Raw genomic sequence first — 24,267 nt, 5'->3', positions numbered from 1 at the left:
TCTGAAGGGCATTATTATAATTACAGCAAATTCATTAAAAGATTGTCAGCTCTACGAACTATCAACTTTACCTCAAAGAAGTTATCTAATAATTTTGATGAGCACAAAGATTTAGTTAGAAGCATTTTCATCATAATTTCACTTATAGTCTTGAAAAGTTAAAAACCACACAAATGGCCAGCAAGATAGACTAGTTACATTGATTACTTCCTGTGCAAATGATGGAATACTATGTTACTATGTTCCCATAACAGCTGAAGATATCTGTGTATATTTGATAATGCAGAGACAAGGTCACAAATTTCTTAAGTGAAAAGAAATTATAAATCAAATAAATTATAAAACAATAAATATTTTCCTAATTTTATTTTTTGCATATAGACGTAAGTTCTAAACATCTGATTGGCTTAGTACCACCCAATGTTGTTACTGGGAATTCACATTATCTTTATTTTCCTCTTATCATTATTTTCTAACTTTCCACAACAAATGACTAAACAGTGTCATTTAATGGCTGTAAGTAAACTATAAAGTGAATTGTAACAGTTGATTGCAACCAGTCTGATGGAAATGGACAGTATTGGTCAATTCATTTCTTATCATTACAAAATACATAAGTGGTTCATAATAGCATTGTCTTCTGAGTCATTCTGTCTCCTCTCTTAAACAACCTTCATTCATTTTTAAATAAGTTATAAGCATCCCATGTGAGACATACTGAGGGAAAAAATACAATTGGGACATATTCTACCAAAATCAATCCTTGGGACTGATAGGACAATCAGTGGTTTTCCTTAACTGATGAGTAAAGAACTTTGTTTGTTTACCAATGAAGGATATTGTTTATAAAGGACAAGTCAAAAGAAGAAATGAGGTTCAGAAGAGCCAAATGTAAATAGAAATGCATGATAGGATTCTGGCTCACTATATGGTAAATGACACATCCTAAACTGGTATAACTTTTTTCTTAATATTTTCTTTCATTACATTCTGATACAAATTACAGGGGCACCTGGGTGCTCAGTTGGTTAAACATCCGACTCCTGATTTTGGCTTATGTCATGATTTCACAGTTCATGAGTTTGATCCCCGAATTCTTTCTCTCTCCCTATTTCTCTGCCCCTCCCCAACTTGCACCTTATTTCTCTCTCTCAGTCTCTCTCTCTCTCTCTCTCTCTCTCTCTCTCTCTCTCTCTCTCTCTCTCTCTCAAAATAAAACAAACAAACCCAAATTACAATGAACTCTTAATACCATAGAATTTTTATTCCATGTCTAAAACCTATACATTTATTCTGGTTTCATATTTTGAATGACTCTGTTTCCTCTACATCTTTACAACGTCAGACTACAAGTTAATCTGGATACAAAGTAGAAGCCTTTGAAAGCTTCCCCATATTCCTAATGGCTATGTGGGTGATTTGACTGTGACATATGGCCTCACACACATATCCCTCTTTCATAGTCATGGCTTATTTGGACCATACTAGCTTTCTCAGCAAGTGTCAGCTTTCAACCTCCTAACGCAGATGATTTCTTTGCCACACAGAGAAGACCCTTCTTCAGTCAAGGGATTGTAATCCAAGATGCAGAATAATGGCTTGGGAGTCTCATAGACACTTCTGTAAACTTAGAACCGGCAGCTTTGGGAAAGCCTCAACTTTCTTCCCTGGGAAGGCCTAATAAGGGAAGGAGCAGAGTCAGGTCATATTTTTTAATACCCCAAATTAGTAACATCTCCATATTTGAAAACCCTTTCTCCTCTGCAATCAAATTTTATTATTCTAGTCGATGCTAAGTTTTCTACCGTGCTTTTCATACTATCACCATTATTGGAATAATAAATAGTCTCATTATAGTGACAGTATTATTTTGCTCAAATCTCTGAACTCTTCTTCCTCACTGGCCTCTATAATTTAGCAATCTCCTCATTCTTCCCCAAAATTAGATACAAGGATGGATGAGGGCAACATGCATTCCCAATATTCTTAGAAAATTTCCTCTGTTATCCTTGCTTGCGCTTACCACCAAAGTAACTAGTAAAGAGTTCAAAATCTACTTTCTATGGCTCTCTTCCCCTCAAATTGGCATATTATTCCTATCTCAATGACTCTGATTTTCTCCTTAATATCTCTTCAAAAACTTTCCTTGCTTAGCTGCTATCAGTCTCATTTCAAATATGGCTTTTTAGCCCAGAGTGCATTGGCTAAATTGTTCCTGACCTTCTCATCCACAGACTAAGAACAGGTTTCTTTGCCATTTCTTTGGGATTGCTTTGAAATCTATATCTAGCTGTCATGAGATGGCTTGGGTCCATCTTAATCTATATGTGAGTGGACACAGCAACTTGATGAGGTTGGTTATAAAGTCTTTGGGAAACAGATAATAAGTCAAAATGACCAGACTGATAACACATATCTTATATCCAATAAACATTTGTTGAAAAGTAGTGGGAAGACACAAGGCAAATTAGACATCCAACTTGAGGGGCCTCCTTATATTGCCTGTTCTACCTTCTCATTCTCACCCCTTTCATTCTGAGTGTCTACTGAATAGCAAAAGCTTACTTAGACAACCTCACCACTCATTCCTCCTCACCAGCTAATGCAGACACTTAGTTGGAAATAAAACCAATCTAAACAAAATAAAGAGGATGCTAGTAAGTTGGATCAACTGCATTAAACGCTACAACCCTTCTGAGCCTGAACAGCATCTGCTTCTCTTAGAACCAGAGATATGACCTTAACACCATCTTCAGAGTGTCCCAAACAAGCTTTTGGACTGGCACCTGCTATGCAATTAGTAGATACCGGCTGTATTAGAATGGAGATGGTAATACTGTTTTGTAAGTCAAGAAGACAGGATACAAATATGATTTAAAATTTCCTATAAACTTTTTTTGTTCATTCGAGTCAGGATATAAATATAAAAATTCCTTATAATTGCTTAACACTTATAATAATTTATTTCTACATTTCTAATATTTTTATTTTCTATCAGTAAGCTATTCCTATTTTCTGTTAGAAAACTATTCTGGAAGCACATAAGATGAAAGATATTTTCTCTAACCACGTCCAAATATAAGACAGAAAGATTTGCTTGCAAGGAGCAAATAATAACAGTGACAAAAACAATGACAATGATAATGCTGATAACTTACAGTGTATAAGATATCGGTAAAACTTTTAATTTTAAATTGTACATAAAGTAAAACTCAAGCAAATGTTTTAAAAAGATATAATTCTACTTTAAAAAAAAAAAGCTTAGCTATTGGAAAACCAATGTTAACCTAGCATTTTTGGTATCAAATCTGCCATTTATATTTTACTTGTCCTTTCTTTCCTCTTTAGTCAGCCAACAAGCTTTGCTCTTTGTCAGTAAGATATGATCTGATAAGCTTATTTCTGACTTGCCCTGGGGGAAAAGTGGAGGACAGAATTACATGTGGACACTTCAGAGTGACAAGTCTGTTCCCTGGGCTACTGAAGAAAACAAAGAGGGGCTGCATGGGAAGCAAGTCAAATAGTTCTATATTGCCTCTATGTAAACATGACAATTAAACAACTACCAAAAAGCTTCTCAACTTCTTCCCTAATAAAAATTATTAACTTTAAAAAGTAATGCTTTTTAAATAATATTTTTAAATTCTACCATTGTTTTAAAAACAACTTATTAAGAATAAAAACTCACTAAAGTATAAGTAATTCTTGGGAATATTTTTACACTTTTAATAAACCTAGAAAACATTTGTAAATTTGTAGTTCTAACATATTTCAAATGTCAAACAAAAAGAATGAAAACTTAACTACTTAAAGAATTAAATTCCCCAAATTTAAGGTTAATCACTTAAAGTATGAAGGAAGTGAATCAGAGGAAACTATAGACATAGTTTAATCTTTGTCATGAATCATGCTCTGAAATTTGAATAGATTTATATTTTAGAGAAACTGTCCAAGTGGTAAACACGTGATTCAATTGTAACTTATTGTTATTTGGAATAGATGATATTGTAAAATATTCCCTTAGTCCAAACTTAGTCAAATGAGAATACAATATCCTTTAAAAAATCTTAAAAATAATCGACTCATACTAGTTTTCAAATGAAAAGAAATACTAATCATGGTAAATCTGTTTCTCCTATATGATGCCAATGAAGTACAATTTCCATAGTCATTTATAAAACAGACATAATATAAAAGTTTTTTTTTTTATTCTACTTTAACCATGTTTTTTCAACATTAAACTTGTTTATGTACCTAAGTAATCTGGACTGCAAGGAAAAAGCAATTCTTAAAAAAGATAATCTCAAACAGAAGGAGAACTACAGTGCTGGTTTCCAGAAATAAGAAAAATCTGACAACAATTTCAGGAAATCTTCCTTTCATATAGTCTCTTTGTGTACCTAAAATTAGCACCAATACTCCAGAAATAGTGAAATAATAAGATGGTTTGTAAGTGATGACAGCTTTGGTCAGGACTGACAGCAATAGCTAGCTATATAAAAGAGAATCACAAGGCTCCAGGGCAATGCACTTGTACGATATCCAGTAAATACACATCTCAATAATTAGACATACATTGATCTGCTCTTATTAACTGTTAGTCATCCAAAGCTATGTTTTAGTTTAATAATTTCCAAGGATAAGGAATTTGTCCTTTGGTTGTAATTAAGTCTCCAAACCAGACTTAGATACTGTTATCACAAGGTCTGAGAATCCAGGACAGTAGGCAGAATCATTTCACAAATTGTTTCATTCCCAAAGATAACTTGTTAAAATGTACAGTTCAATTTAACATTAATGGATTGTGCCTTTTGAATAGATCCTGGCCCCACTCATCACCAGGAAGATAAAAAAGCAACTATCCACAGGTTTTAGCTCTGTCTTGGTAAGTGCTTTCTCAGATTTAGTAATGAACTCTTACATGCACCACTTCATTGAAGTTTGTAATAGCTAAACGAGGGTCCCATATCTTCATCCTCATAAATGAGAGAACTGAGGCTCGAAGAACTTAAGTTATTTTCCCAGGGCCACACACTTAAGTATCAGAGGGAGAATTCACTCACTCTGCTTAATCCAGTCTCTGCTTTTTCCAAGGTCCATTTTAAAAATCTCTCTTTTATATTTTAAAACAAAGAAAGAAAGATGACAGGACATTGGAGAGTAGGAAGGGATAAAGGCTACAGCCTATATCAGTGGGAGTTGGACACTGCATCAGCTGTATGGGCATACATGAAAGCACTGAAGATGGAAAAAAGTAGAGATCCCCAGGCCTTCAGTTTTGCCAGCTGCCTCATGCCATCACTTTTGGCTAAGTACTAACCTGTTCTGAACCACAATTCTTTTTTTCCTTTCCTGAGAGGCCAAAGGGGTGATTTTTTCTCAGGTGGTGGTAGTTACTATTGTTTTAGATCACCTTTCTCCCAATCCCTGAAGTATATCAGTCTATTTTGGGGTAGAGGGAAAGTAGCTTGTTCCAGAAAGTGGGCAGATGAGCAGGCAGGGAGGGAAATAACCAGTCTGATTTTGCTTTGATTTCCGTTTCAAGTCCTGTAATGACAGATCTCACTCCAGTGCAGTATGTTTTGGAAATATACTTAAAAGGGATATGTGATTGTTTTTACGTACATTTTAAGTGTTGACTAATAAAAGGCAAATATCAGAAGAAGAGTTTAACATAGCACTTTTAAACCTTTTAGTATACTAAGGCATCTGTGACCTGCTAAAATCTAATTATTTCTCCAACACCCTTTGGAATTGTTCAGAAAGATGTAGTAGTTTCTAACTGGTGCATTAGGCATCTGGCCTGACTTCACAGAAGTAGAGATAGCTGAATGTGCACTCTCTCTATATATTTTATTAATATCCCATAGGCTCATGTTAAGATTTAGTACTGATATGCCCTGACATGTATCACTACCTGTTGACAGGGAAAATAAATAAAATAAAAAAAAATGGGCTAGACTTGAGAGGGTCTACAAATAGAAAATCTTTTAAAGACGTTTTGGCAATTTAAACAGAAACTCTGGTTTAAAAAAGAAAAGAAGAGAAGAGAAGAGAAAAAACAGCTTCAAGTTTATAAATTTATAAACCATGCCCAAGTTTCAGCATGCCAAATCCTTTGAAAATGAGCTAACCTCTAGAATCCGCTCCTTCCTTCTCAAACTAACAGTGCCCAATCTTCCCCTGGGCCATACCCTCTCCTCCATTCTTAACCATATATTTGAGTAGGGGGCTTAATTACGCTCACTGACACATCCCCCCACCTTTCCGTAATAGGTTCAGAAATGAGAGAAACTGAATCACAGGGTTATGTGCAGGAGCTTCTGGAAGTGGCCTCTCTTCCCTTAAACACTGTAATATGGGAATGTGATATGTGGAACTGTTAGAGCCTAAGGGAAAAGCCTGGAACTGCCAAGGGTCCACTACATATAGCCTGAGGAGTCTGCCAACACTGAACAAGGCCAAACACTATGAGCCAGAGAGAAACTCTAATTTTGTTGACATATTTTAAGCCACTGTATCAAGCTTTACCTAAAGCCAGACCATACATTTGAACTTCTCAGTTATATGAACCAAATATTCAAATTGTTGATTAGACAATGAGGCTTGGATTTTAAGTCACCTGCAACCAAAAAATTCTCAAGTATATTATAATAGCCCAAGGCATTTAATATACCAAAAGCCTGAGTTGGGTTTTTTGCTTGTTTTTTTACCCAAATTTGAAGACTTAATTCCCATGAAAAATGTTGAGTAGAAGAAAAATCATCCAGAATGTTTCTTTCAAAGACTTAAAACGAATTTAATACATGCTAAGATTAAATCACAAATAGCACAGTTGGAAGTGGTTTGGTGGATCATCTAGTCCTACCAGCTTCTTTTATAGGGATGTTCAATGAATCTGTATAGAGTGAATGAATGAATGAAGAAGGAGTGAATGAGGTATGTTAAGTCTAGATAGGTTAGAATTCCTGAATTAAACTGTTCCCTGGAATAATATGTATTAGAGTCACTTTCAGCTGGGAGTTTATACTAAAAGAGACTTGATTTGTTGTTATTGTTGTTTTCATTTGGATACACAAGTAAATGGCAGAGCCTGGGAAACCTGATTCCAAATCCAATCTCCCCTATTGTCCCCCAAAGAACATCTCATATCCTCTCACAAAAACAGAAAAACACAAAGTCCTTTGATATGACCAGTTTAGAGTTTTACAACTAGGATATGCTACTGGAGTTCATTTTTAATCCAGCTGTTTACAATCTGAAATGTATTTTCTCACGTACACTGTTGGATTCATGCACTAGCCCACAAAACAAATGAAACACAACCTAAAACTCTACTATAACTCAATTAAATTCTAAACCCTGGGAACGTGAGGCTATGAAATGCATGAGGACAACAGAAAAAAAAATCAACACGAAAATTTCCTATTTGCTTACCTCTTCCCCCATTTCCTTGCTACAGAACCACTTCAAAGGGAAATTTAGAAGAGTGTGAAAAAGCTATCATGGCTGTCTCCTATTTGCGCACTCCTATTTGTGTATCTCCCTTTGTGCACTCTTCTACTTCTTAATGTGCCTTTTTTCCAGGTATTCAGATGCCCTCATCTTAATAATGGCAGCTACCATTCACTGTGTACTTACTATGAGTCAGGCACTGAGCTAATAAACTCAGAAAGATTTAGCAATTTGTCTACTGTCATGTAGCAAAGCAAAGATGGAGTCTGGGTATGCTAGACTCTGAAGCCCATGCCCTTTAAACATTAGATTACACTAATTCTTCCTCTCTGAGCTGAGTCCTCTCTGCTGTAAGAATCAGTTCCTCCTTTCCTATCACAGCCTAAAGGGCATCAGGCTGAAAACTGCCTGTCTTCCTTCTCCTCCAACCAGCACAGTCATCCTTTTATTACAGCTAATCTCCTTTAAGTAACAAAGAAGGAAAACAATCTATAGTTACTCAGGGTAACTCTTAATCTTTCCAGAGGCAGTACTTACTATTATTATTCACCTCCACTGGCAGAATTTAGCCAGCTGATAAAAGTAGGAATTTAAAAAAAAGAAACAAAGAAAGGAAGAAAGGAAGAAAGAAAGAAAGAAAGAGAAAGAAAGAAGAGAAAAACATGGAAGCAACAAAAGAGTATACATTTTTGGACAGGGTAGGATGATAGAGACTATCTTAAGAGTTTACCTCCAAAGTCAGTACCTTTAGTAGATCATAAATACAATATATCTACTCTATTAGATTATATTTTTCACAATCTCTTGCCTTCTTCTATGTTTTAATCCACATTAAAAAAAAAAAGAAACAGTACATAATTGGCATTCAATTATTTCCTGCTGCCTTTATTCACCATGCAATAAAACCAAAGCCCGGAGCACATAATATGAAGTCATACCACCAATGGCAGCTTAGGGAATGGAAACCTCAGAACTCCTAACTCCCAGGCAACTATGCCACCTTGTAGGTACTTATAACCAAAATTGCCCATTTATCTTTCTTTTCTGTTTAAGGTCTGCCTGAATGGAGACAAAACTGATTAAATATGGATATGAATATACAGTAATCTGGCCAAAGCAAAAACTCCTTTTTAAATATAAACAACTGCCATCTGAAAAGAGCCTCTAGAAAGACTTATTTCATAAAATAATCTAATCCAGGTATTTGTTTTGCAGTAATAGAAGAAAATTCACCATTTAGTGAGAGATTATTCCCACCTTCGTTTCCTCCAAAAATTCAGCAGTTGCATCTCAGTTTAAGTTGTGCTACCTAACATTTTTAAGAAATTGTCTTTTTAACAGACATTAGACTTCTAAAATTCCTGGATTTAATAGGTCTGCCCTCAGTGGCCAGCAAAAGTACAATCACAGAACAACGAGGGTCAATATACCTCTAATCGAGGTTTCACCTTCTACTTTGATATCACCCATTCTCGGAGGGGAACTCAGAAGGTCAAACTGTTATTGAAGAAGCATAAGAATAGATAAACTAAATGAAGCTAATGAAGAGACTATAATCAAATACTCCTGGGAAAGACAATCAGCTGGCCTCCTTCAGAAACAAACATTCATAGGAACTTTTTAAAAAGCACAAAAGACAACATTGTAAGCCTTTAAGAATAAAGCATATAATATTAGTTTAAGGAAATTGCCTTCCAGGTAAATCTAAAAGCAAAATATTCCTCAGCAACAATAAAAAGTGAAATGAACTTAGTGGAAAACTATGGCCCCAAAGCAATTGTTGACCAAACAGAAGAAATCAGTCTATGAAAATCATAATTGAATATGAATGTCTATAATTCTGCTAATTAGACATAGACATTCAATTGTCCAGTGTTTATTCGTGTACCAAAATTAAAATAAAATCATTTTAATATAAGCAAAACCACCCTGAAAGGTTTTTCTTAAGATGTTTACATTTTAGTCCATATTTAGAGCAGCAAAAATATATCAGAAAGGAAAAGACTCTATTTAATTTTTCTAAAACTTTTCATTTTAGGGAGGGCTCTCTAATTATGAAAAACCTAACATCTACTAGGTTCAAAGGAGATGGACAAATAGTGGTAGTATGTGAAAAATAGTTTCATTTCTTAAAACATATACAGAACAATAAATTACTCATTACCTCTAGAAAAAAGGACTAGTTACTTTCAAAGTTCTTTACCATTTGGCATGCCTGTTCCCATTCCCTTAAATAAATCAGTTATTCATTTGAACCTGCCTTCTACTCATGTGTCAAATAAATATTCACAGTTAGAGTTAAGAGCCTTCAAAATTCCAATGCTATTGGAACTAACCAATAATGAAAATAATATGATTTTTGGTTAATTTTTTAATACACATAGTTCAAAAATAAAAAGAACCTAAGTTTTTCTACTATGATCTTATAAGTATCCTTCTAACATGCTCGTATTTTTTTTAATAAGCTTGCTACCACTACCTTGCTGTGTTAAACTTTAGAAAACGTTGAGATTCCAAAGGCCGGCCTACAAACCAAATGGCATCCCCGCTTTGGCAGGCTGAGCACCTCATTTTGGCTTCTCTCACTCCCTCTAGCGTTCGCAAAGCTCATCTGTCTGATTATCCAGTTACCTCACTGAACAAGAGCTCGGCTAAGTCCTGCCCATCTATGACATCACCCCCTTCTTCAACCACTGCGAGGTGAAGCTTTAACTTCAGACTTGGAGGTGGGCTGTGTGCAGTAAACTGGAATGCTCTCCCTCACTCACTCCTCAGTGTAGGAGTGATCCGAAGCAGGACAAGCTCTCCCTGCAGCTGCTGTTGGCTTTGTGTGGACTGGACGCGGAGCTTGGGAGAGGGGGGAGGGTTATTACTCCAGTTCACAGTCAGTGGAATTACAGCTATAGCGGCAGTATACATGGGATTGCTTTTTCTCGTCTTCCTGGTAAGTGTTTCCCATGTTTTTCCTTAAGATTGTCCCAGAAAGTTTGCTTGGTTTTACTCTGTAGACAGAAATGAGTTGGTACTGTGAGGCATCCAAATATGAACGTTTGCTCTGTCACCAGTAAGAGCAAAATAATGTGTGTACGAGCCAGCAAGGAAAAATTGGGCTATACAGACAAATGCAAGAAGTTTCTTAAAACCTTCTTTCATTCAAAAGTAATAATTAATAGCTATTTTCTGCCTTGTATAGTTGCTATTTGTATAAGAGCCTTATGGAAAACATTAGGTTGGAAAGTTAAACGTTATATATTGAAGAATACAAGGCAGATTTTTTTTTCACAGAGAGGAAAGCAAAAGGTCTTGCTAACTTGGTGTGTACTGTATGTGTGGTATGATCACCAATTGCTGTTTTTACAACTGTGAAAGAAAATCAATAATCCCTCTGCCCATGAGTACGCAGTACATGAAAAGCATACATCTTGCTCACAGCTAGCTGAGCTACTCCCGGAGACTTCTGTGCCTCTGTAAGGATTAACAGCTACACCTAGATTTTAAAGCTTGCACTGCTATCCTGCCAGAGCTGCTTCAAGCATTTCAGGCTTGCAAATCTCAACTAGTGACTTCAGCTCAGAGGAGGGGGAGACTTTCTTCCAAACCATACCCCTACTCCAGGAGAATGCCAAAATCCATTGCTTGGACAAATGTAGTATGTGACTAGCATAGTAATTGGCAAAGCCTACTCAGAAAAACTAACAAAGCTCAGCATGGAAGCGGTGCCTGATGTATGCAGTGAGTTCGGGGTGGCAAGAGGAACAAAAATTAGTAGAGCCCTCATCAAGTGGGATGCGCAGAGTATCCACTCACTTGCAACTTACAAGAGCAAAATTTTATATTGAAAGAAATGCTTTCATACAGCAAAGCTTCCAAACAGTAGTTAAATATATCTTCTAAAAAAATGTTTGTTTTTTTTTTCCAGTGAATTAGGTCTGAAACAAAATGGTTGCATAGAGGTAAAAAGTGCAACAGGCCTATATTTTCTCAACATCTGGGGGTTGATATTTGATTGATTATTTTATCTATGTATTTAAAATTTAAAAAAAAAGCCTTGATATTTGCCAATTATGGAACCAAATCCTCTAATGGCTTTAACAATTAGCTATTTTAAATTTTCTTAAATCTATCTGTTCTAAAATGCACATATATGTTATTTTATTAGCAGGAAACAACATGAATAAATTAGCCACTAGAAAAGTGCTTCAGATGTAGCAATGCCTTTCATTTATCCCGAACCCCATACAAATATCCTGACTAGCTTGAAACATAAAGAATTAATTTGTCTGTTTTAAGACAGAACCATTTATGCTTGCCCCAAAGTGACAGATGATTGATTGATACTCATCTCTTCTGAAATGAGTAAAGAAAGAAATCCATCCTTTAAAAGTACCACAAAATATTAATACTACCATTACTACCAATATTAATAATAATATACCAGGATTTAATCTCTAAGAAGATTAAATCAGAAACACGCTACTTAGTTTGCAAATATGTGTGTACACAACACATATACATATACACACAGTTTCACACATACATATGTTTATTAGCCTGAAATAAAAAACAAGGTTACAAAAACGTGATTGTATGAATTTAAGTAGGAAAATCTCATCCAATTTTTTTTAATAGAGCACTGCCAAAACACATCAAATCCAGGAATCAGCAAAGATATTATTGAATGAATAAACATAATGAATTCATTAATCTTGCTCTTGTTAATACTAACCATCAGTTATTAATTGGGCTTTTCATTTCTCTGCACCCCCTTTTAAATCAATTTTGATTAGGTTCAAATGCCTAACTCAACACTCCTTAAACATTAAAGCTTGTGAAATACATAACTGGGCAACAAATAAAGTTTTTACAAAAAGAAGAACAACAGTAAGAAAATTTGTCATAACTGAATGTAGCCGCAAAATAGAAGGTATGTTTCTTTTGCTTTCAAGTGTTAATTAAGGAGCCTCCAATTCTATCAAAACTTTTTCAGAGCTAAATGAAGCGGTGTGAAATAAATTTGGTTGAAATCTTGTGGCTGTCAGACTTTGTTAGCAAGCTATTAATTATCTTTACCCCAGTTTCTTCTCTAGACTATATTGCCCAATCAAATAGAAACTCCAATTATGTTCAGCATCTCCTGCCTAGGGACACCAGACCCTAATGAACACTCAGTGTCTCCAGATGAAAAATACAATTATCAGCTTTAAACATGCAAGTGCACTGCAGAGAGATTCGTCTGTGCTTTTCTTGGCCACACACCCTAAGGCTTCCTCCTCTTTCTGGATTATTTTGAGCAATTTAAAACCCTACAAAAATCAGTAGCAGAGAAGTTGCCTTGTATTAAGCTTATATGAATGTTTTTTCTTCCTGCTTTTTATTTTTGATGTTATACCAATACTAAATTAAATCTGGTCAGTTAAAGAAAAATTTCAGTGGATCTTAACTTTTCCCCCCTTTATTAAGGTGGGTGGGCTGCATAACAAAGAATGTGATTAATGGCAAGATGCAGAGCTAACTTAAAAATTCTGAATTAAATCACCTTAAATATTTTTATTCAGTCAGTGTATTTATAGCATTATAAATAATTGTTGAAAGTCAAATGAAGACTACCATAAATGACATCGATGAGGGAAATGAAATTCAGTAATTTTTCAAAGGCTGTAATTTCTTCCCTCCTTTTCCCTTCAGTCCCCTTTCCCTCCCACCCCCCACCTTTTCCCCTAGAGGCCTTCACTGTTCTTCTCAACGGGAGGCTTTGTTGTAATTAAACCAGAGAAAAACTGGCCGGCAGCAGCCAACATCTGACTTGCGGCTTCTGAAAGCAGTGTTCTGGTAGAGTGTACCACCCCCCAGTGGGCAAAAACTCTACAGTAAATCTCTCAGCAATATTAATTCTCAAAACTGCCTTTTCCTATTCAGAGCATAAAAAGGGCTGTTTGTCGACTTCTTCTAACATTCCACCATTTCAGAACTTATCATAAGTCAACAACCCAATTTCCAACAATGAGACGGTTTGTAAATGTCTTCTGGAAAAAAGCCTTCTCCCTCTTAAGAATCAATATAGGAATATACATTTCAGAAAGCATTTTCCAGTTTCAGACTGCAAATCAACATCACTAAATTTGGTGAGACATGACATCAAAAAAGAGTTTGGAAAGCCATGTTTACATTGCATAGAAGAGCAGGTTTCAGCACTTTGACTTGTCTATTGACAAGAACTCCAGAGAAAACAGATTTTAAGTAAAAGAGGAATGAAATATAATGTAAGCAGTACCTAAAGTTGCGTTTGTTTTGCATATGCATTATCTTTTTCCTAGACTCAAAATTAAATGTCAGGAATGTATAAAAAGCTCTCTCCAGGTATTAGTCTTCTTAAATGAGAGGAGAGAGAAATTGCTCTCACTTGATGAGACAATGACAGCTTTTGTTCTCTATTCTTTCACTTTTCATGTGCACAAGTTACCGTGGCAACTTTGAAAAGAAAACCCACAGACCACATTTGGTTAAATACTATTTTTTAAAAGTGTGCCACTGGACTGTGGATTGATCAGTTTATGTGTTGTTGATTTTCTTCCTCTTCATTTGCTTTACATCAGTAATATCCTACTCTGAAATGAAAAAAAAAAGTGTTTTATGATTTGAGATGTTCTCACCAACGAGCACAGTGCTTGGCGCACAGTAGACCCAAACATTTGTTGTATTAGTGTATGGAAACTTGAATACTAGAAATTTAAAGCACATCCACCAAATTGTACTCACAACACTGAAAAAGGAGTTTTAAAGTTTGCAATGGGAAAACATTTGTGATTTTAAAAGGTACAGTTTTAAGTGCAATTGCTCAAAGGTCAACGCAAACGTAAAACATGTTCCCTGCCCCAAGCCCTCTTCTGCTCACATTTACCTCCCTCTAAATTCATGTCTTCCTCATTCACACAAGTCTTGGTTCTCCAATTCATTTGATCTGGATTTAAATATGACAAAAGGAAGAAGCATTCACTATGATGAAAGATAACATCCTAGTTTGCCTTTTTCTTTTAAGGATGCTTGATTTAACTTTAAAAACCAAAATAAATGAAGCAGAATTTGGATTCACTTATCACAAACCTATGGGGAGAAAAGAACCAATAACATAAAAGGAGAAAGTAAAAATCCTTTGCTTTGGAACTTTTATCCCCTGTTTTACATAAATAAAACACAACATCTTCAGACTAGAAAATAGTCTAGATAAAACCAAGTCTGAAAAGGCACGGTTGCTTCTCTGCTGCTCAGCAAACCCTTCAGACTTCATGGCTCTCAAGAGGGGACTTAGAGGTCCTTCTGCTTGCCTGGCATTAAACAAAAGAATTGGAACTTTCCTGAAATCTGATGATCGTGGAAAATTTAACTACCAGTCAGGCTGCTTAGAAAGCATTTTGCTGTCACTATCAACTAACCTGATGTACTCCAGTTGTTCAGTTTAACCGTATATGTAGCTTATTTTAAATACCATTTGTCTTTACAAAGACTTAGCATTCACAGGTTGATCATTTTGTTGTGCTTTCAAAAAATGTTTTAAGCCTTCATAAAGAAATTACTTTCCAAAACTCTATGATTATATAAATTCCAATTTACCTAGAAATATTCACAGACTTGGATAAGTCCGATTAAGCATGTGTTTTCTTCAACCTCAAGGTTTTATTTAAATAATAACACAATTAACTTGGATTAAAAATTCTTTTAGATTTAAAAAAAAATTTCTTAAGCTCCCATTATTAAGATAGGATTATGTGAAGAAAATCATTAAAAAGAATCTTTACTAAAATCTCAAAAAACTCTGTACTCAATATAAGATTTTTTGAAAATAAGCCATGATTTCAAATCAATTTAAATCAAAGGCAACAAATAAAGGATTTAGGAAGTTACCAACATATAATCTTAATCTAAGTGATCAAAACATGAGAATACCTTCTCATTTCAAACATTCCCACCTCTAACATATTGTAGTAGCAGGGAAGAAATCATATAAACATGTGCATTGCCTCAAATCCTTGACTGTATGTAAATACCAGTTTTCTCTTCAGATAAAACTTCTTAAATTATATTAGTTTTCTTAAAATATCTCAAAAAGATAGTATCCTTACTATTTAATACTTTCTTACATCATAGAACTAAACTGGAGGCTTTTCACAGACCTGATGATTACATTATAAATGCAATTTTCTTTTAACCCCACAATTTTTCTGTATTAGAAGAAACTGAAGAGAAAGATCCCTGTTAAAAATCTGATTTATCCGTGAGGTGATTATGTTGTTCTTTTTGTCACAGTTTTAAATGCTATATGCTTAGTGATGATTCCATTAAAAAATAGTTTTAAAACATTTCTTTGAGTAACCAGGGGTCCATTTATGTTTTTCCCCAAGTTACCCCAATAACAATATTTTTCTAAAAGATGGATTACTTTTTGTTCAGAAGTAATGGCCTCTTTTCCAGTCTATGCAGACATAAAGACTTCTGAAGTTGATGTTGTGGAAACCTGGTCATAGTGTCCATACCAGTGGAGCTCATTTTTCTTGTTATCATTCACAATCAACTACAGTTTCCCTATGTGTGCGACTCTGTAGAACCAGCTCAGAAAAAGGAAAGTGTAAGCACTGGGGGCAGCATCGCTTATTTTAGATAGATTATTATAGCCTTTAATATGCAAAGCAAAACAAAATTGTCTATCACTATAGTTTCAAATTTAAAAGGGAAGGGAAGGAAAAGATATAAAACATAAACTATAAAACACAATCAAACACAAATTGAACTGTTCTGAGGTTAAGTAAAAGGAGAAGGAATTTGTGAGGGAATCTTCATTTCTAAGAGTATTCTCTCCAGAGAAAGGTGCTTTTTATTTTTGCCTTTAGTTTTAATGCAATTTGGGGAGAAGAGAAATGACATTTTACAAGAATTTAATGAGATTTAAGGCTTTCTGTTAATCCCACATTATTACCACTATTGTACTAATGGCAATGTGAGTTTGCCTATCAAACAGAGCAAAGGAAGCAGTTTTACAGATGTAAAACCAGAAAAATAAACAAATTAATCTTCTTTTCACACCATTTTAGGTTTCTTTTTTGTTTTTCTTCTGGGTTAAAAATGTGAAAATCAATACATATTCTTAGAGCTTGATTTCATAAAATATTTAAATACAAGCTTTATCACTAGTTATCATTATGAGCATCTTGGACATACTCTAGGCTAACCTGACTTGGGGAACAATCAGTTCTTAAATCCTCATTCATCAGATTCATCTCCTCAAATATAGAGTGTGTTGTGGCATGTGACAAATGCCTGACTACTGGTAACATTTTAAGCAGGTTCTCATCAGTGATTTTTTATAATAGTTTTTAATTAGTTTCAAATACAATTTAACAAAAGTAATTGTTTCCTAAACTTAAATTAACCACATTATTTTAAATGTTGAATAATTTTCAAGCTCAGAAAACATTTACAGCAGATACTTTTTAAAATAACTTTGTAATCATAATTTCAACAACTTGGTTTTTCATTTTCATATTCCACAAAAGCAAAAGTTTTCAAGAAAATACACCATTGAAATTCAACAATAATGAGCAAAGCCCTAAATGGATCACAGTAAAACCTCACTTTAAACAATAAGTCATTTAAACTTTCCTTTGTGGGCACTTTGCAACATCCACTAGAGACTACTTTATCCATCTGCAAACTGCTATTTTTGTTTCAAGTTGCTTAAATAATAAATTAAATGGATCTGTAATTTTTTTAAGTCTCCTTCTGTTAACGCATTCTATGATATGGTTGGTATTTCGTGGCAAACTAAAAGAAACTGAATTTTCAAACAGAACAAGAAACACAAATTTTGGCCTTGTTTAACATTCACTGCCAGTAGCATTTGAATTCTGGAACAGATGCTATCCTTGTTGGATGCTAGGTAATTACTAGGGGAGAAGCAAATTATTTCTACTGTAAGTCCTTAATTTCAGGGTCAAATATTTCCATGACACCCTAATGTTCCCTACATATACAGAAAGCCTCTGAGTAGGTCATCCTGCATAAAAGATACTGATGCCACGTACTTCCCCACCTCTACCCCAAAAAATCTTCATGGATATTAGATAATGGACAAAGCAGTCAACATTAAAATTACTGGTTTCTTTGGTGAAGCCTTAAGTCTTCTTTCAGAAATGACAAATAAACTTACTGGAAATTGGCATGTTCATGTTTGAATCTAGAGAGAAATGCCTTGTCAGATTTTGTTATGCTTTCTGAATGGTCATTATAAGGAGATAGACTGACATAGTGTCCTTTCTTTTCCAAATACAGATTTTTCAAGTTCAGTTTGCTAAAAGAAAATTAAAATTATATTCCCCTAAAAAACTAATAGTAGCCTGAACTTCTATGCTACCTTTTGGCCAAGAATACCTGAGTAACTAGAGTTCCAAGATCATCAACTAGTCCTCAGAAATACCTCTAAGGAGGAAGGAGATGAGGTTCACATTCTACAATTGGGAAAATTGAGGCCTACAGGAAGAATTAAACAGGGCACCGAAGAAATCAAAAGAAAAGATTTAAAGCAAACTCCTTTCAACTCTTTAAATTGTAGATTGTATGACTTTGTAAAACCATGTTCAGAAATCTCTTAAAAGTTACCATGGCATTTCTGTCAAAATCCTTGTTACGTATTTGCTCACCTCTTTGTTGTACACTTGTTTTCTTCTTTTCAAACGTTTTATCATTTTATATCTAAGATTTAAAATTGAACTTCTAAAGATTGACCTGACATGAATTCAAAAGCCATGGAAGGCATTTACTGGTTCTTGAATGACGCTTTGCTTCTGTGTTTAATTCAAAGTGACATTAACAGTTAACAGGAGAAATTATCTGTTTGGTGACAATCTCAACTTCAGCTCCTACTTTATTTGTATAGCAAAATTGCGAAGTAAAAACAAACAGGTCATCTTATCCTTTTCACCAACTACTATGATGAAAGATTTCTTGCTTAAAGAAAGAACTGTTAAGTTTAAATTTCTAGGAAATCTCTCATATTAAAAGTTCATTATTAATAGTTTATTAAAACCTTTTGCTTTCACAGGAGATGCTCATACCCAGTATATTTTAAGGAAGAGAAATGTAAAGGAAATCTAGTATGCTTCCTTTTTTTTTTTCCCCCATGAAGAATATTTGAATTAAGTTTCTATACCTCTTAAAAAAGAATACCTGTTCTTGTATAACGTGACTGCACCAGATATTCTGAGAAAGCAGCAAGAAGCAAAAGCTGGAAATAGCTATTTCACAGCAGGTAATCATACCTCAGGATATAGCTACTGTACAAAGTTTATACTTGGATAATCCTGTATAGGAATAAAGGTGGGGGGTAAATGACTGAAAAACCTATTACTATACAGGCCTTAGCATCATGAATGGCTTTCTTCATGAGGATCTGAAGTTACTATCTCTGACCACATTGCACAGAAGAGCCAATAAGAATTTCAAAGAGAGCAATTTCTACTAAGGGAATTAAGCTACACAAAAGGAACCTTCACACAGAAACTCTATCAGAAAAAAAAAAAAAAAAAGTACATAGGAAGCCATGTGTTCTACATAGTAACAGGAAGCTGAATTGTTTCTGGTCCCTACTTTAATGAGCTTGCCCACCATGCTGAACTGCAGCTGGAATGTTCATTGACAACAGCAAGCCTGATCTGGAGGTGTGTGCGGCATAGGATTACTTGAATAAACAGTGAAGAACATTTCCAAGGACTGAACAAGAATTTTTAACTCCCAGCCCCTCATCAGGAAAATAATATATGTGCATTGGATTTTCACTCACGCAAAATTTATTCACATCGTTAAATAAGGTAGGAAAAATATTAAAGTGTTTTATTTTCATGCCTGAAATTATAGAGGCTAATTAATATGTAAAGGTACAGAAGAGCTCATATTACACAGTAGATTAGTACAAATCTGTAATTCTCCAGCCATGGGGAAAGTTGACCCATATCCTAGATTAGAACTTGAAGAAAGATAAATGCATTGTGAAACATATTATGAAAGAGAACATAATGAAAAGTTTGCACAAAGCCATTAAGCCATGTAGTGTGAAACATTAAAAAAGGGAAAAGAGTGAGCTAGGTTAATATGAAATGGAATTTTCCACTTAGGTTAGCTGGATGTATTAGCTGTGTATTTTTTTCCTCCCTTAAAATAGATTAAAAAGATTCCTTCTGATTTTCTTGTTAGAAATACCAATGAAACAATTCTTAATATTAATAATCAAAGAAAAATAACATCAATAATCAAAACAAATGAATGGCTTTAGTAGGATTCAGGTCTTAAGAGGTATTTAACTGACTATTCCTTTGAATATTAAGAGGATGGATTTTTTTTACTACACATTTCTATACATGTACAGTCTACCTAAGAAGTAGACATCAAATTTTGATTTTTAAAAACAGTAACATTATCTTTAAGTACAATAAATCATATTCCTATGTCTCAATTCATTATTAATGTTAAGAAAAAATTAGAAAATTGATTAGCTTGGTCAGTGACTGGCTATAGAACTGATATCAAACATTATGAAAGTGCTTTAGAATTCTCAGTAAAACTTTTATATTTAACATTTCAAAATCAAATGGACTTGGGACATGATATTCTTTAATTAAATACTACAAACATTTAAGGTAAAGAGATTATAGGATGGTGTTCATTGTAAGCTAGTGATAAACCCTAAGCATGCAAAAAAAATTAAAAAGCTGAAAGCGATTACACATTTTAGTTTCCACATATATTTTGAACACTATTTTAAGTATCACAACCTGACTGTTTTCTGTCTTTCTTTTAACTCACTCCATTTTAGGGCTCTGACAGTACCGTGTACAAAGACCTCAACAGTGCTGACCATGATCAGCCCAGCCTGGAGCATCTTCCTCATCTGGACTAAAATTGGGCTGTTCCTTCAGGTGGCACCTCTCTTAGTTATGGCTAAATCCTGCCCATCTGTATGCCGTTGTGATGCAGGTTTCATTTACTGTAATGATCGCTTTCTGACATCCATTCCAACAGGAATACCAGAGGATGCTACAACACTCTACCTTCAGAACAACCAAATAAATAACGCTGGAATTCCTTCCGATTTGAAAAACTTGCTAAAAGTAGAAAGAATATACCTATACCACAACAGTTTAGATGAATTTCCTACCAACCTACCAAAGTACGTAAAAGAGTTACATTTGCAAGAAAATAACATAAGGACTATCACTTATGATTCACTTTCAAAAATTCCCTATCTGGAAGAATTACATTTAGATGATAACTCTGTCTCTGCTGTTAGCATTGAAGAAGGGGCATTCCGAGACAGCAACTATCTCCGACTGCTTTTCCTGTCCCGTAATCACCTCAGCACAATCCCTTGGGGTTTACCCAGGACTATAGAAGAACTACGCTTGGACGATAATCGCATATCCACTATTTCATCACCATCTCTTCAAGGTCTCACTAGCCTAAAACGCCTGGTTCTGGATGGAAACCTATTGAACAACCATGGTTTAGGTGATAAAGTTTTCTTCAACCTAGTCAACTTAACAGAACTGTCATTGGTGCGGAATTCCCTGACTGCTGCACCAGTAAACCTTCCAGGCACAAACCTGAGGAAGCTTTATCTTCAAGATAACCACATCAATCGGGTGCCCCCAAATGCTTTTTCTTATCTAAGGCAGCTGTATCGACTCGACATGTCCAATAACAACCTAAGTAATTTACCTCAGGGTATCTTTGATGATTTGGACAATATAACCCAACTGATTCTTCGCAACAATCCCTGGTATTGTGGGTGCAAAATGAAATGGGTACGTGACTGGTTACAGTCACTACCTATGAAGGTCAATGTGCGTGGGCTTATGTGCCAAGCCCCAGAAAAAGTTCGGGGGATGGCTATCAAGGACCTTAATGCGGAACTGTTCGATTGTAAGGATAGTGCAGTGGTAAGCACCATTCAGATAACCACTGCAATACCCAACACAGTATATCCTGCTCAAGGACAGTGGCCAGCTCCAGTGACCAAACAACCAGACATTAAGAACCCCAAGCTCACTAAAGATCAGCGAACCACAGGGAGTCCAGCAAGAAAAACAATTATAATTACTGTGAAATCTGTCACCTCTGACACGATTCATATCTCTTGGAAACTTGTCCTACCTATGACTGCTTTAAGACTCAGCTGGCTCAAACTGGGCCATAGCCCAGCATTTGGATCTATAACAGAAACAATCGTAACAGGGGAACGCAATGAATACTTAGTCACAGCCCTGGAGCCTGATTCGCCATATCGAGTCTGCATGGTTCCCATGGAAACCAGTAACCTCTACCTATTTGATGAAGCCCCTGTTTGTATTGAGACTGAAACTGCACCCCTTCGAATGTACAACCCTACAACCACCCTTAATCGAGAGCAAGAGAAAGAACCTTACAAAAACCCCAATTTACCATTGGCTGCCATCATTGGTGGGGCTGTGGCCCTGGTCACCATTGCCCTTCTTGCTTTAGTGTGCTGGTACGTTCATAGGAACGGATCACTCTTCTCAAGGAACTGTGCGTACAGCAAAGGGAGGAGAAGAAAGGATGACTATGCGGAAGCTGGCACTAAGAAGGACAACTCCATCCTGGAAATCAGGGAGACTTCTTTTCAGATGTTACCAATAAGCAATGAACCAATCTCAAAGGAGGAATTTGTAATACACACCATATTTCCTCCTAATGGAATGAATCTGTACAAAAACAATCACAGTGAAAGCAGTAGTAACCGAAGCTACAGAGACAGTGGTATTCCAGACTCAGATCACTCACACTCATGATGCTGGAGGCCTTGTAGCTGACTGTGTTTCGGTTTTTTTAAACCTAAGGGAGATGATGGTAGGAACCCTGTTCTACTGCAAAACACTGGAAAAAGAGACTGAAAAAAGCAATGTACTGTACATTTGCCATATAATTTATATTTAAGAACTTTTTATTAAAAGTTTCAAATTTCAGGTTACTGCTGCGATTGATGTAGTAGAGATGCCTGAACACAAGTCTATATTTTAGTATTTTTTAGTAATTTGTACTGTATTTTCCTTGCAAATATTGAAGTTATAAACCATTTACTTTGTGTTCTACTGAGTAAGATGACTTGTTGACTGTGAAAGTGAATTTTCTTGCTGTGTTGAACAATCAGGACTGAGTTCACATGAGATCCTTGTAGTATAAGCACAGGCCATTTTTCACTTTGGTATTAATGAAATGTAAAAAAAGAAAACCTGGCTGAATGAGAAAACAAAGTTCAAAAAATAGTTATGAAGGAATGTTCCAACTATTAAATTTGTATTATCCCAGTGGTATTCAATAAATTAAAATATGTGACGTAATGGGCAATATCAAACTTGCTGCATATTTCCATTTTTACTCTAAGCAAATTAGATACTTTTAAGAAAATATGCATATCTTCTGAACTGAATACATCCGCTGGCATAAAGGAGTGTGAAGTCTGCTGTTAAAACCACTGTTAACAAAGCTTTGAGAATAAAGGACTTCACAAAATGAATAATGTAAGAGCACTCTTAAGTTAGGGGGAAATTTATACTTAGGAAAATATGAAATCTTAGACTCTGATAGTGTAATGACACAAACACCAGAATTGCATTTTGGTTTTGCCTATACCATCCTGATTTTTGAAAAGTGAATTCTAAAGATATAATTGTTAATGTTTATAATGTTTTTATCATAAATGATATCAAAAGAGAAACATACATATTTAAAAAGGTAGTGTACCCATAAGCAATTCCCCTCAACAATGCAGAGAAAGTAGTACTTTGAAAAAGGGAGAATTTAAAAGAAAAATAACTACTAGAAATCAAATTTAGATCTGGTTTATATGAAATGTTTTAACACTGTACATAAAAGTTCAATTTACCTTCACAATGATCAAGAATACTGCCCATTACTGTCACAGTTTTCCACATATTACATAATGAACTTGTAATGTAACATTTCTTTCTAGCTTCCTACTGAATTGTAAGCTATTACTTGTTTAAAAACCACATCATTTTTCTGTTGCCATGATTTTTATTTTTCCAACAAAAAACCAAAGTGCATTGTACGCCCTTTGGCCAGTCTTGTATGTGCCTTGATCCAATGCTACATGTATTCAGCTTTTAAAACTCGACAAATTTTTCATACTTCCTTAAATATGAAAAATTATGGTCTTATTGCTGAATAAAACAAGAAAAAAGTACAAAATAATCGTGCTTGCTTTTTCGGGATTATGTTACTATCACTAAAGTAGCAAATTGCCCAGCACATTATTCCTAAGCACCCCCATGTATTTTTCTAGGCATAAAAATAAACATTGACTACAAATAAAAATATATATATAGCAATATCTCGAGCTTGTGTATCATTTAACTTTAAAGAGTTCAGTGTTTCACGAACAAATTAACTTTCTATCATTCTTTTGGAATACTATTATTTTGCTTATTCACTCCAAAGATGGAAAGCTTCAGAAGTGGTTCTGTGATCTTTCAGTCTTTTTTACGTTGCTGCCATTGTCCTTACTGATACTTTTTAAAATGGTCTTTGAAAAACTAATATATATTTTTTTAATAGCTTTTTGGTAGTATGAGTTGGCACTACAGGATTTGAAATCTCAGATCTATCACTTACTAGGTATGTAATTAAAAGCAAACCACTTTCTCATCTCTTACAGGAGATGATATGCATGGAAACTGCACAATGTTCAACCAAATTAAGTTACTACTATTATGATCAAGAAAGTTTACCATG

General features: G+C 34.9%; 2 protein-coding genes across 3 annotated transcripts in view; one reads left to right on the top strand and one right to left on the bottom strand.

The window, feature by feature from the left end:
• Window positions 1-24,267, bottom strand: part of LOC116738012 (ADP-ribose glycohydrolase MACROD2-like) — a 541,527-nt gene that overhangs the window by 156,853 nt on the left and 360,407 nt on the right. The window lies entirely within an intron of this gene.
• FLRT3 (fibronectin leucine rich transmembrane protein 3) lies at window positions 10,172-23,863 on the top strand. Of its 2 annotated transcripts, XM_030310118.1 has the most exons (4): window positions 10,189-10,399; window positions 12,243-12,379; window positions 18,545-19,310; window positions 20,312-23,863. In XM_030310118.1, the coding sequence occupies exon 4, from the start codon at window positions 20,355-20,357 to the stop codon at window positions 22,302-22,304; it is 1,950 nt and encodes a 649-aa protein (XP_030165978.1). In that variant the 5' UTR covers window positions 10,189-10,399; window positions 12,243-12,379; window positions 18,545-19,310; window positions 20,312-20,354; the 3' UTR covers window positions 22,305-23,863. The 2 variants fall into 2 exon arrangements, with proteins under 2 accessions (XP_030165977.1, XP_030165978.1); XM_030310117.2 differs by lacking the exon at window positions 12,243-12,379 and having other exon boundaries at window positions 10,172-10,399.

This window comes from Lynx canadensis, chromosome A3 (genome assembly GCF_007474595.2).
Source record: "Lynx canadensis isolate LIC74 chromosome A3, mLynCan4.pri.v2, whole genome shotgun sequence".
In the NCBI taxonomy this organism is placed as follows: domain Eukaryota; kingdom Metazoa; phylum Chordata; class Mammalia; order Carnivora; family Felidae; genus Lynx; species Lynx canadensis.
The sequence above is the reverse complement of the archived record's forward strand: the minus strand, read 5'-3'. Positions and strand labels throughout refer to the sequence as shown.

Excerpts from the sequence above, each read along its gene's own strand:
- FLRT3 (XM_030310117.2), top strand. The coding sequence starts at position 20,355 with ATGATCAGCCCAGCCTGGAGCATCTTCCTCATCTGGACTAAAATTGGG.